Source organism: Cryptomeria japonica, chromosome 6, assembly GCF_030272615.1.
Source record: "Cryptomeria japonica chromosome 6, Sugi_1.0, whole genome shotgun sequence".
Lineage (NCBI taxonomy): Eukaryota > Viridiplantae > Streptophyta > Pinopsida > Cupressales > Cupressaceae > Cryptomeria > Cryptomeria japonica.
In genome coordinates, this window is record NC_081410.1 from 61,431,247 (window position 1) to 61,446,470 (window position 15,224).

At 33.7% G+C, this 15,224-nt stretch overlaps 1 protein-coding gene across 5 annotated transcripts in view; it reads right to left on the bottom strand.

Annotated features, from left to right (window-relative positions):
- Positions 1-11,825: 11,825 nt before the first annotated feature.
- Positions 11,826-15,224, bottom strand: part of LOC131064163 (MADS-box transcription factor 23) — a 207,269-nt gene continuing 203,870 nt past the window's right edge. The window contains exons 4-7 of one of the 5 annotated variants that reach the window (XM_057998195.2): positions 12,550-12,649; positions 12,406-12,444; positions 12,279-12,320; positions 11,826-12,030 (exon numbers count right to left, since the gene is read on the bottom strand). In XM_057998195.2, coding sequence (XP_057854178.2) covers positions 11,932-12,030; positions 12,279-12,320; positions 12,406-12,444; positions 12,550-12,649 — 280 coding nt within the window. In that variant the 3' untranslated portion in view covers positions 11,826-11,931. Of the gene's footprint in view, positions 12,031-12,278; positions 12,321-12,405; positions 12,448-12,549; positions 12,650-15,224 lie in introns of all 5 variants that reach the window. The other 4 variants (XM_057998194.2, XM_059207582.1, XM_057998197.2 and 1 more) reach the window with 4 other exon arrangements.

Sequence of the window (15,224 nt, forward strand, 5' to 3'; positions counted from 1 at the left end):
CTCCACTACTAAGAATCATCAACCTACAACTTGATGCTCCCCCTATGGAATAACTCCACCCTACACCAATCCTGCTATAAAAATTTTCAAGTAGCTCTGGGAATGATGTATCCTACATCATGCTCAATTGACCTCATGTAGGGGTACAAACCCTAGGTGTCTTCTAAGATACTCAAAATTAGTCTTAGGCATAGTTCTAGTAAAGATATCTGAAGATGTTCCTTGGTAGAAACATGCTTCACTATCACATCTTTACTCTGTACTTTTTCTCTCAAGAAATGATACTTCAATTCAATATGCTTGGTTCGTGCATGCAAAATAGGGTTCTTTGAAATATTTATTGCACTGGTATTGTCACATAAGATCTTTACTAGTTCTGTAAACTTCATCTTGAAACCTTCTAGAGTGTGTCTCATCCAGATAGCCTGATTACAATTCATATAAGCTACAACATACTCAGCTTCAATAGTAGACTGAGATATACAACTCTGCTTCTTGCTACTCCATGAAATAAGTCTTCCTCTAGGAAAGAATGTGCCACCAATTGTGCTCTTCCTATCATCAACATTACTTGCCTATTCTACATCTATATATACCATCAAATAAACTTTACCTACATATGGATACCATAAACCATAGTCAATAATACCTTTCAAATATCTAAATATCCTCTTGGTTGCTATCAGGTGTGTTTCCTTTGTATTCTTCTGAAATATAGCAACTAGACCAACTGCATGAGCTATATCTGGTCTATTGTGAAAAAAACATAGTGCAATTTCCCTATCATTGACCTATACTCCTTTTCATCAATAGATGTGGCTTCATCTTCCTTATACAACTTACAACCTATAACCATTGGTTTCTGAACTAGTTTATAGTCACTCATTCCAAATGTCTTCAATACCTCTTTAACATATTTGAACTATATGATAAAAATACCACTCTTCATTTGTTGTATTTGCAAACCTATGAAATTTTTTATCTCTCCCACTAGAGACATTTTAAACTTACTTCTAATTTCATTTGAAAAGTCATTTCTCATGTCATCATTTCCTCCAAATATGATATCATCTACAAATATTTCAGTAACCATTTTCTTATCTCCTTCAGATTTGAGATATATTTTGTTGTCTTCACTGGTTCTCTGAAAAACCTATCTTCATTAGGTGTGAATGTAGCCTCTCATACCATGCCCTCGGTGCTTTCTTTAACCCATATAGTGGTTTGTCCAATTTGCATACCATGTCCTTTGCATCAGTCAAAGCATAACCATCTGGTTGTTCAATGTATACTTCTTCCCGTATTCCATTCAAAAATGTTGACTTCACATCCATCTGATATACTTTCAATCCCTTATATGTTGCAAATGTAAGTAAAGTGTTGACACCTTCTAGTCTAGCAACTGGTGTAAAAGTCTCACCATATTCTTCTCCTTCTTCTTGTGCATAACCTTTGCATACCAATGTAGCTTTGTTTTGGACTACTACTCCATCTTCATTCAGTTTGTTCCTGAATACCCACTTAGTACCAAACACATTTGTATTCACCAGTTTGGTTACTAGGGTCCATGTGTTGTTCTTCTTAATTTTATTAGGCTCCTCCTCCATAGTTTTGATCCAATGATCATCTCCAAATGCTTCCTTAGAAGTTCTAGGCTCAATAGTGGAGATCTTGCAAGAATTATCTCTAATTCTTCTTCTAGTTAACACTCCAGCATCCTTGTCTCCAATAATCTAGTCAGGATTGTGATTGAATCTCACATACCTTGGAATAACATGATCAATTATCTTTAGGTTCTTCTTCTTTATTATCATCATCTTCTTCTTATTCTAACTATTCTGGTTGAACTAGTACAACAACATTCTCTTTACCAGTTTCAGGTTTCACCGGTTCTCATTCCAAAAATAGAATGCAAAGATATTCATTCTTTTTCTCCACATTGGTTTCCCCTAAGACTTCAGGATGCTCATTCACTTGAACATCAACACTCTTAATGATTCTCTATGTCCATTTGTTGTAACATTTGTAGGCCTTACTCCTAGTGGAGTAACAGAGAAATATGCCTTCATCACTTTTAGCCTCAAACTTGCAAACATAGTCACCTCTCTTAATAAAACATTTACTACCAAATATCTTAAAATAACTAACATTATGTGATCTACCAAACTAGTATTCATAAGTAGTTTTTTCCTTACCTCTGTTTACCAATATCTGGTTCATAGTGTAGATAGTTATGCTGATAGCTTCTCTCCAGAAATTTTTTGCTAGACCTCCTTGTATCAACATCATTCTAGAAGCTTCAACAACTGACCGATTGTTTCTCTGCAATACCATTCTGTTGTGGTGTCCTCGATGGAGAAAGTTGCCTCTTTATTCCATTATCTTCACAATATCTAGTGAATTCCACAAAAGTGAATTCACCACCTTGATCAATCCTCAGACACTTTATCTTCTTACCACTTTCCTTTTAAGCTAAGGCCCTGAATGCCTTGAACTTACTATAAGCTTTCATGTTATCCTTCAAGAATGTGACCCACATCATTCTTGAGCTATCATTAGTGAAGATCATAAAATATATGTCACCTTGAATACTTTTAGTTCTTATTGGTCCACAAAGGTCTGTATGAACCAAATCTAACAAATGTTTTGCTGAAAAATATTTTCTCTTAATAGTTGAGGATGTCATCTTTCCCAACTGACATTATTTAGAGAGAACATTAACCGGATTGTCCAACTGAGGAAAACATCTCACTGACTTGGACTTACTCACTTTAATGATGTTATCGAAATTTATATGACAAAATCTCCTATGCCAAAGCCAACTATCATATACTTTAGCAATTAAACAGTTGTTGACTTTAGGATTCAGGTGAAACAAGTTACCTTTAGTCTTCTTGCTAGTTGCAATTAATTCACCTTTGCTCCCATATATTTTGCACATTCCATTCTTAAACTCCAATGGATATCCTCTGTCATTGAGTTGTGCAACACTCAAAAGATTGTCCTTTAATCCTTTAACCCAATAGACATCATCAGTACTCCTCTTTCCATTAAGAGAAATAGTTCCCTTACCTTTTACCATGTAGGGTGAGTCATTACCAAATCTCACAACTTCGCCATCAAATTCCTTCAAAAAAAGAAATTTACTCCGATCACCAATCATGTGGTGTGAACAACCACTATAAATAATCCAATCATTATAATTATCCATGTGAGAAACTAATTCTTTCCGATCAGATTTTTCCTCTATAATGGCTACAAAAACAATATCTTCATTAACAACACCCTCAGATCAATGATACCACCATCAAATGCAATGAGACAATCTCTTTTTCCTTTTCCCTTGTACTTCTTGAACTTCTCATGCTTATGCTCATTGTCACCATTAGGACAATTAGCTACAATGTGTCCAATCTTGTTGCATGCAAAATATTTCAAAGGTAATTTACCTCTATACTTACCAGTACCTTTGCACAACCTCTTGGCCAACAATGCTTCAAGCTCAACCAAACTATCTTCATCATCAAATTCTCTGCTGGATCTAGATTCATAACTATGACTAACATCGCTACTTTTCCTCATAGATGGGTTAGAAATTGAAGCTCTAAATGTAGATTCAAACTACTAAACACTACCAACATAACCATTTAATTCAAAAGCAGTAAACTTACCACTGATGGAGTCAAGGATTACCTTAGTTTTGTCAATCAACTTTATCTCCTCAATGGCTGCAACTCAGATAGCGTAGACTAGTAGAAGGGTTCTCAACACCTTACTAATCACTATGGCATCTTACACTTTACCACTAGCACTCTTGATCTCACCAACTATCTCTTTGATCCTTTGACCATATTGTTGTATATTTTCACCTTCAGCCATCCACATGTCATCAAATTTTCCTCTTAGACTCTCTTCTTTGGCAATCTTCACATGCTCATCACTGTTATAGATCTCTTCAAGCTTCTTCCATACCTCATAAGCAGTCTCCAGACTATGGACATCTACATACTTTGCATCAGACGAAGAACTGATAATGGCCTCCCACGTGTGATTTTTTTCTTATCGTTCTTTCTTCTGATCATCAGTCATAATCCCACTAGGTGCAACATATTCCCAGTATTCATTTCCTAGACTCTTGATATAAATTTTCATTCTATCACTCCATATCCTATAGTTTTCTCTATTAACCTTTGGACTATCCTTCTTTATCATGTTCTATAATATATTTACCTCAAGCTATTAGGATTAGACCTTAGAGGACCTGAAACGCTATGATACCAATTGATTGTATGATGAAAGAAGAAGGACCTAGTCAACTACTGAGAGGGGGGAGGGGTGAATTGGTAGATAGAAAACTATATAGACTTTCACCAATCTCAAAATCAACCTCTCAAACAAAACTCTAAACTGACTGGTTTCAACACTAAACTTCAAATGCAATAATACTGACAAGTAAACTAGTTGACTATTATAACAGACTAATAGTAAAACATCTCTAAAAATCACAAACCATTTAAACTGAATCATTCAAATACTTTATTGACATAAGTAAAAGCATATTTCAGATTGTTGCCGGTTAACATAACATATCAAAGTGGATTTAGTAGTTAAGCAATTCAACCATAGTAAACATAACCACAAAAGAATTCACCACTAGACACAATATTTTTGACATGGAAACCCAAATGAGAAAAACCATAGTTTGGATGAATACCCACAAGTATTTTGAACTCTTCTGAATTTTGCCCTTTTAGGAGCCAAGCCTGTTAAAGGTTTACAATAAGTCCAATTAAGAACAGATCCTGTTAGGGACCACCTGGTTAAGGGATTCAATATAATGCCCTACTATAAGCAATAGTATGCTAGGAGTAACCTTGGTAGAGGATTTGAAATCCAAGCTAATGGACCACCTGGTTAGAGGATTTGAATAACACTAAGCTTGTTGGAGCTTACCCAGTTAAGGGATTTGACATTTGTAATTGTTAGAAAACAATAGGGATTTGCTGATCTGTTTGAATAGCACTACACTTTCTTGTTCAGATCCTTTTCATTCTCTTATCTTCCTTTACACACACTATAGATACATCATCTGGTTTGGCAACCACACTCTCTTACTCTTAACTACAAATTGTCAACTCTACAAACAACAACTCATCGACCTTATAAACAAATCAATAGGTCGGTAACACATCAAAAACCTAATTATCTAATAAAGATTACAAATAAATCTGTTCAAGTATGACCATTGGATTACATAATAACCATTGCACGTCATTCAAGATATCCTCGACCACTTCATCGAACTCTGTAACTCATCACGTAGTTTACATTACATGCAATGAACTTTCTCATTCCCAAGACAAAAACTGTTATGTCTATGCACCAAAAACCTTTTGAAACTCTTCTTATACAACATGCATACATGTCATAATCATTATTGCTCATCACCAGATCATAAACCAATACAACCAATTCATTAAACTTCATCAGTTAGGGTTTATCATATCAACAGGTAGGGTTTACCGGTTCATCTTTCCATTTCATAGCAATACCAGTTTCCTCCATAAATTCACCTACTGGTAGCAATTCCCTTCACTAGCTCTTCCTACCAGTTACAATTCCCTTCACTAGCTCTTCCTACTGATTACAAAACAATATTATAACAACATAATTACCGGTTATAATTGACATCAATGACAACATAATATTTCATTAGTGCAATCTCCATACAAATGCAAATAGATATACCTTGTACCCTATCACCATAGATGCAAATTTAACATCATACTCAACAATATCACTGATCGTCACCAATTTGTTGTCATGTTGGGAACTGGTTACATCTGTCATAGTCTAGTTCTTGACATTCATTAGAGTAGGGATTTCACTAGTTGCATTCAGACATGTTACTGCTTGGATTGCTTGCTTGGTGATCTTATGTAGTTTTTCTAGCAATATAAATTCATCATGGACCCTACTCAGAATGTACTTAACCTGTTCAGGTTCATCAAAAACTGGAAAGTTTATAAACTGAATGAAACCCTTGTCCTATAGAGGTTTAAATTAGGTTTAAGGTTTCCCATATAATCCATCATGTGCTTGGTGTACAATGATATCATTTCAACATTCCCAAGCTCCTCAATATTGCAATGGATATATTCCCTAATATCTTCAACATATAACACACTATACGACACAGATGAAAATGCTCTATTCAGATCATCATCCATTGATTTGAATGGGTGTTTCTTGAAATTAGGTCTTGTCCTATTAGTTATCTCAACAACCAATAGAATCACCACACCAAATGATTCCATTATCGAATTATAAGTTATGAACAAATATCTCAAACTCATAAAATACCTTTTTGCCTTCAACCAGATGCAAGAAATCTTTGTTGAATCCTTTCAATCTCAGGTTTCGCTACACAATATTCTTTGCCACACTCTCTTTCTCTGTTTCTTCAAACACCATGTGAGAAATGAGTGTTAAAATGCCTTTTTATCCTATATATACTTGATTTTTAGATGCAATAAATGCTCAACCCTAAAATTTATCAAATGCTCTATTTCTCAAGAATATTTGACCAGAAACTTAGATCGACATGAAGTCTTCCAAATATCTTTCAAAATCAATTGCAAAACTACTCAAAAACTTCAGCAACCTTCCGCAACCAATGATAGATCTCAGAAAGGGGGTTTTAAGGATATGCATGAAAATATTCCCCCTAAGGCCAAATGCCTTAGTTACCGGATGAGGTTCCCACACCAGAATGAGGTGTGGACTCATTCACTGCATTTGAATCATCCTTTTTAACCCACATCTTCTTATGATGCTCTTTGATCTCTTCAAATTTTGCTTTGCCCTTATCATCTAACTTGTTCTTACCTACCAAAGCATTCTTATTTATATTCTTGCTTCTGCAATAATTTACAATATGACTAGACTTGTTGCATACATTGCAAACAACATTTCCTTGCATAGGTCTGAAGTTCATATGATTTGGTCTCATTCTACATTGGTTAGCAATGTGTCCAAATATACTGTGCATGCATAGAATCTCTTATTCTAGAAATTTTTCATCATTGTTATGAACATATTTTACTTGTAACCATATTTGTTGCATTTTACACATTGACTAGCAAAGGTAGGACCATTATTTATTATCCTATTTCTGCATTGACTTTCCATACAACCAAATTTGTTACAAATAAATCATTTACCATTGAATTTATAAGCATTAGGTTGTCTTATCGGAGATCTCTTGTTCTTCTAATTATGAGGTTTAGTATTTCTTTGTCAAGATCCAGAGCTTTCTCCTTTTTTATATCCAAGTCCTTGCTTGTCATTTCCACTCTTCTAACTTTCCAGCATCTCATCTATCTTGGCTGAGCTAGCTTTGAATTTTTCTTTGTACTCATTAGTAGTGGTAAGTTCATCTCTTAGTATTATGATTTATCTTTCAATTTCTTTCTCATCATTCTTGGATTGCATCAATTCAAGCCTTAAATGGTCATTTTCACAATTTAGTCTACAATATTTATCAGATCTATCTTTTAATGACCGAGTCATACTTTCTTCATTCTTATTCATATCTTCAATCTCCTTTTCCATATTCATCACAATGGATTGCATTTCATTCTTCAAGATTGCATTATCTCTAGCAAGTTTCTCACATTCATCTATCTTGTCTTTTAAGATTTGATTATCAATGCTTGGATCTTCTTTCTCCTTGAGTTTTTCCATCAACTCCTTTCTCTTCTCTCTAGATGTGTTCACTTGTTCCTTCAACGATTCAATGAAGTCTTTGACAGCACTCAGATTTCTTTTCAAGCTACTTTCTTCTTTCCTTATTGTATCGAGATTTTAAAGTGCCATAGTAAGTTGTTTCTACAAACCAAAGTCCATTGATTCACTCTTTAAGATTTTCCCCAAGTCATTAGGCTTCGTTCGATGTACTAGGCTCTAATACAAATTGTTGGAATGAATGAACACTAAGAGGGGGGGGTGATTCAGTGTTTTGTAATTAACAACTTTCTTAAACTGGTTCTTAAACCACTAGATACAAATGCATAAAAGTAAAGTACAAAAACTTAAAGCGATCAAGCACAGTAACACCATAATTTATACCCTCATCCTCCAAGGGCAAAAATCCTAAAGGTAAACCCCTGATTAGAACTTCTACAGAAGAGGAGACTTCGAATGAATCCAAGGAGGAGAATCCTCAAGGGCAGCTAAGGAAGAGGACAAAAGCTCACACCCAGGCCAGGAAAATGCACAAGAAAAAAGAGGAGACTGTTAAGGAACTGGAAGTTCAAAAGCAGGTTAGGGCCCCGAATGATGACCAAAACCCAGAAAAGGAGACCATGGATGAGGTTCTCAGGGCTGTTAACACTACTACCCAGCATACCCTTAAAGAGGAAATGGCTACTCCTGAAAAAGTTGATCACCCCTCTAACCCTCCCCCCAAGGGTTTGCATGGTTTTGTGGAAACAATGGAGTGGCTCATCAATGGTTACAAGAAAGTTGTGGATGAAAATAAAAAACTCTATAATAGAATCTTGATCCTGGAAACCCTCAACATAGAGGAAGGGAAGACCATGGAAAACTTCATAGAGGACCTGAAAAGTACCATCGCCAAAGCTGAAGACATAAGAGATGCTTTTAATCCCAGGTTCAAAAAAATTGAGAAGGATTTGTTGAAAAGAAAGAATCTTGCTGACACTAACGACCACATCCTCATGGATACTATTAGCAAAATTGGTAAAATAGAGGAGTGTCTAAAGAACATTGTCGAACAGAGCCTCAACATCTTGAAGATTTCAGCCAACAACACCAACACTCTCATTAGCAAGCTGGATGATGAAAAGGAAATACTTGACATTTTCTCGGAAATGGATGGAACAAGGGAAGCTCAAGGTCCTAGAACCCACACCAGAGGCAAAAAGAAGGATAAAAAACCAAACAAGGATCTAAAAGACCTTAAAGCTGTCGGGGCAACTTATGATGAGCTGGTGATGAAGGTAGAGGACTTGTTGAAGAAAATCTATGTGTAGTGTCCTCTCAGTTTCTTTGATGTTGTTTGTTTTGTTGTCCCTTCGGTTCACTGGCTTTTTGCCAATCTTTTTGTATGTGGTTCCTAAGCACTGTTGGTGTCTTATCTTATTATCTTTTTTTAAAGGTTTCGGGTCCTGAAAACCTATTTTTTTAATTAATCAGAACACCATAATTTATACGTGGAAACCCAGAAAGGGAAAAAACACAGTGGGATTGATATGCATAATATTATAATATTGTGATCAGGAGTATAATAATATTACAAGAGGGGAATGCACATGCATTCTGGTACACTGCCCAGAGCTCATTACTCAATTACAAAAGAGGGCTACAACCCTAGAGGACTCACTGTCCTACAAATGATTTACAATAATAACAAAAGTTTTTGAACTAATGAATAGCATCTGCAAATGCCAAAATGTAGTTCTGGTTAAGTACAAGGTGACTATCTTTCACTATTCTATCAAACTACTCTATTCTACTTCTCTGTCATTTACAGGAGCACAAGTATGTGAAACTACACTCAGATGCTCATACACACTTCACAAAACTGTCTCCCTTGCCAAAATGATCATATGGATTGGTCTTATATATCTGCACCTCTATATTAGGTCACCAATATGTCAGCTTCAAAACATTTGCAAAACATGAAATGTGTAGCAATAAGCTGGCTCAATACAATTACAAATCCATATGCAGACACAAAAAAATTGATAATATGCTTTGAACATGTCGGCTTGACCAGCTAAAACTTGAAACCAATCACCAAAATCATCCTGAATTCTTCATAACACACTTCACTGAAGTAACTCCGCTCTTCCTGAAATACCAGATACTGGATCTTCTATCTTGCATGAGAATCAATACTGAAGGCTAGAATTATGAATTAAGTTGTCTCAAACATCCAATCAACTAATTCTTCCACTACAACCAAAATTGAGTTCTTCTTAATGTACCCATACTCCGTATTCCACCTTCTAGACTTAAGTAAAATGAATATCAAACTTTCAGTAAATCAATTTTGCATATACCAAATATGATTTCTGATTTGAGTTGCCATCAGTGACAACCCCAAAACATTCGTCATGCACTAATCTCTACTAGTACACTGTCTCTTGCCAAAAATAGTAACATTAGCCCTTTTTGAGTTTCACTCCCATTTGGATGGTCTACAAATGAACCTTATACAACTATATAATCCATGAATTGTTCCTTTGGTGCACCTTCATAAATTAAATCATGAAAAAAAAAATTGCTTATGGATTTGATTCTTACGTCCTGTATTTAAAATAAAAAATTTGTATCCACCTCTCCCTAATACATAGTTTTTAATACTCTTTTTGTTGATTTTAACTCTTTCACTATTGTTATCATTTATTTTATTACATTTTAGAACATTGATAGAAGATAGATTGAATTCCTAACACTTCTCAACTTGCGTAGAATTTTTTTTATGGTGTTAAATCTTAAGATATTGGAACTTGCATAATATTTTCATATATGTAAAATTCTCTATGTATAAATGGTGGGGATTTATAATATGAACTCTACTCTTAGATTGAAATTTTTATCTATAGCTCAATCAATTTTGAAGGAGGGTTGGTAAAATATATTACAACATAGATGTAAACATGCAAAACTAATATCTTAACCCATTTTTAGCTTAAAGGAATCTACTAGTTGATATGATATATTTAAGAATGTCTTATTTATATAATTTTAGTGGTAATTAAAATATATAAATCTAAACTATAAGCTTGAAGGTTAATTCACCAATAGAATAAAACACACATGCCAAAGTTAAACAAATAGACCTATAGTACTTTTAGCCCTTTTAAATAATTTATGCATGTTTCTTTCATTATAAAAATAAACGAGAACTATTAGTAACAAAAAAATATATTCATTTTACTTGATGGTTTCCATGCAACCATTCAACTTTTTCCAAAACAACATAAAATTTACACATGATGCCATTTTAAATATTTTTCAATAGAATCATGGCTTCAAATATTTTTATCAATTTTTTCATAATACATTATTGAATTTCATTATAACATGAACTACATGCAAGTATTTGTCTATAGTTTCTTTCAACAACATTGATAAATCTTCCTATAGTAAGCCTCTTCCTTTCAGTTTGCATTGAAATCAAAATGTTTCAAATTTAAAATCTGGTAACAGGTTCCCATTTAAAAAAATCATAGTACTAATAAAACTAGATAAAAATAGATTTCAAATCCTTATGGCCTCCACTTATCGTCTTTATTATCTTCCCTTTCAACACGTGCTTTATTCCTTCATTTCAAATCCTTTTGTGTCTTGTTCATACTCTTAGGGTTATATTTTAGCATGCATTACTATAAATACACTTTTGAGTCAAAATAGAGCTAGTGTGACATTTTGTCAAAGTTTCACTTGAGCATTTACTAGTTTCACATTTTATAATAATTATTAATTTTATATTTTATATTTAAATGTATATTATAAATATGAAGATGGAAAAAGTACATCCATATATTATACTTACAATTTTTTTATTCTTGTAAGAATATAAGGTAATCACATGAGTCTAGAAAAGCAATAGAGAAAGGAGAGCAATTTGTGAAAAATTTCACATGAGCTAGTTTTGTTTTAGTTGTATAGGGTAGTTTTAGCCATGTTTCAAATAAACTATAATAAATTTAATTCATATTTTGAATTCAAATGTTTTACAAATTTATGTATAAATGAAAATTTAATAATAATTTAATAATTTATGTTTTGTAAATTGCAATGAATTATAAGAGAAGAAAATTAACTGGGCAATCCAACTAAGCTAATTTTATAGTGGGTTTATAAATTTAATTTGAGTTGGAAAGAGTTGATCAATATCTACCACAATTGAAGAGTAAAAGGTGCCCTTGGAGATTCACCATCAATACATTCTTTCACATTGCTTGTACACTTTTTGGATATGTCATTTGTCAAAATCTGTGCATCAACAATTTTGTTTAACATAAAATTAAATAAAATATTTTTTTTAAATAATTAATTTATCTGTTAATGAATTTTATAAAAAAAACACTCAATGTTTCAATAAATTTACCCATTAATACATAATAATCATAGTTTTAAAATCTTAAAAAATTAAAAATTATTTTTAAAATACCTAATTCTATAAAAACCACAAGCCACTTTATGCTTGAATGTTTTCAGTATATTTAAAATATATAAATTACCTTTTCATGTAGCTTTTTATTTTCCTCCTCTAAACAAAGCTTCTGTGTATCAAAGCGAGGAGATGAGAAACATATTCAAAGTAAAAAAAAGAATTTAAAAATAAATTCAAGCAAATAGAGAATATACCTTTTGAGACCGTTGTTGGATTTCATCCATGAAAATTTGCTTCTAAGATTAAAAACATGCAATTTTTGTAGGTTGTCAAATGAAAAAAAAAAATATTAAATAATTTATTTTAATTATTAATTGTAAATCAAATATAAGAATTACCTTTTTGTCTCTAATTTGAGATAAGCTTGTTTGTAATTGTTGTTCCAATTGTTGGAGGTCTTTTACCTTCAACCTTGACAATTCTTCTCCATTGAAGGAACTATTTGCAATGGGAAAATAAAAATATTAACATTATATATAATATAAAATATCATATATTTTTAAGTTGGAGAAAATAAGAATTGGCATCACTAAGAAATAGTAAATTTATAACTTATACATAAAGCAAGGGATAATAAAATGTTAAGGCCAAGGATTATGTGAACTCCTCAATTAATGGTGATATTTTTTTTATCATGTTTTAAAAATCAATTAAAATCGGTTCTTATTTCTGAACAGCAAGTGCATGGCATTAGGATTGATGATTTTCAGGAAACGGTGGCACTGGTCCTTCCTCATAGGCAGATGCAATGGCCAGGTGTGTCATTTGATGATCATGATTTGGCTCAATTACAAACCTCTAATCATTCTCCTCAATGGGTTGTCAAGGATGGTTGTTGGCGTGACTTGGGTTATGACAAATTCTAGCCAACTTCGTCATATTTTTGCAAATTTATAGGTAATTCTGTTCCAAAACCTTCATGTTCTTATTATAAATCTTTTGTTCCCAAGGCATTAATATTTCAGGGCATTCTAGGTGGTCCTCCTATTGATCACCCAAGGACTCCTTTTAAGCATTTTCATTCCTTTTTTGGTTCTAAAAAACCTAGGAAGTGTAGATCTGTTTCACCTCAACTACCATCTGACATTTTTTATGGCTCCCCACGTTCTAATGGTTTTTCCCCATTAGCTCCTTCTGGATCTCCCTCCTAGGATTGTAATCCTTCCCTCCCATCTTATGTCACCTAGCCAAATAACACTTTGGTTTCTAACCCTCACTTCCTTTCTTCCCCAAATGACATTCGTGTTGCTAAAGGAGCTCCCTTCCATCCAGATCCACTTCCCCATAACTCTCCCTCTGCATTTTCCTATTTGATAAGGGGTAATCTGCATTCTTCTATGCAGTATAAGGTTATACTCCTCGATTACATGATTCAGGACTCTGTGAAGTTATTGCATTCTACTGCCCTCATTGGTAAGCTTATTTCTTCAGTTTCTTTTGGTAAATTGTTAACATGGGCAAAGTCTTATTTGGGATGGTATGAAGGATTTATTTTTGTTTGATAAAGATTCTCTATATTTCACTGTGATTTTTGATTCTGAAAAGTATAGGGATTGTGTGCATAGATTTAAAGGATGGTTTTGTTTTGGGATAGGAACTTTTACCTATGCTTGGTCTCCTCATTTTGATATTCAATTGACGAAGCCATAATTTATGCCCTTCTGGGTAACTTTCCTAGGTCTTCCATTGGAGTATTGTGATGTGTATATGCTTGAAATCCTGGCAAACAAATTGGGCATCTTTATTAAGCATGTTTTAGTTCCTTTCGAACAGCCTCATCTTCCATTAGGGTTTGTTTGTTATTAAATCTGTCTAAACCCATTCCCTCTGAGATTACTATTTTCTCCAAATATGGTGCATGGATTCAACTTATGGTAATTCAAGATTTGATCACTATTCATTCTTATGCTCTGTTACTTGGCCATTTCACCTCTCAATGTTGTGGTGATTTTGATGAACCTTTACAAAATTGTTTAGATTTTTCATCTGATTTTCACCAATGTTCCTTTTTTAAAAGTAAGGATTGTCAGTCTTTAAAGGATCATAATGTTAAGGATTCTTCTCCTTTACCTCTTTTTGTTACATCTCTTGTTCCTTTTTCTGGATATACCGTATGTGATGTGTCTTTAATGGATTTTAATTTTCTCTATTCTCTGGTCGTGTTCTTCTTTGTTCTGTCTGCCATTCATTAGTTTTGTTCTGTTTCTTCAAACTGGCTTAAGTTTCTTCCTAGTCCTTTCAAGGATTATTGGTCTTCTAAATTTTGTTTTGAACCTTTTCTGTTCTCCTCTGCAAGTTTTTTTCAAATTTCTTGTCCTTCGGTTCCGTTTCCAAAATTGTTGTTACCTTCTAATGGTTGCACAAATCATTGCTTTGTTAATTCTTCTCCTCATTCTTCTTTTGTGGGTCTGGCGGATGATACCAAACTTGTTCATAGTGATTCTTTTTTTCCCATTCCAAGGTCTCCTTCTTCTCTTTCCATTTTTGAAGATAAGATTCAGCTTATTGCTTTAGATATTTTATTTTTTAGTTTCTTCTAATCTATTTGATAAGATTGTTGCAAAGGACTTTCCCAAATTTTCTTTTTCTTCTACATCTACCTCTTCGAGGCCTGTCCATGATGGTTGTCATGTTTCCTCTTCTCAGCCAAATTTAGTTGAAGGTGTGGATGTAGATCTTATTGATAGTCCTTCTTCAACTATTTCTAATTTGCATGGATTTGATTTCTCTCAAAAGTTAGCCTTGGATCAATCTCCTTTTGTTTCCCCCCCTATTGTTAAAACTCCTACGAAGAGGGGTCGGAAACCAAAATTGGCTAAAATCAAGGAGGAGATTGTAGCTGGTATTCAATCCACTATTGTAGAGAAATTTTCTTCCCAATTCAAAACAAGGAGGGCATGTTGCTCTCCTTGTGATAAATGAGGATTTTATCTTGGAATGTCAGGGGCTTAAATGCCCCTGACAAAAGGGGAAGGATCAAGAAATTTCTTGATTCTTCAAAAGTGGATATCAT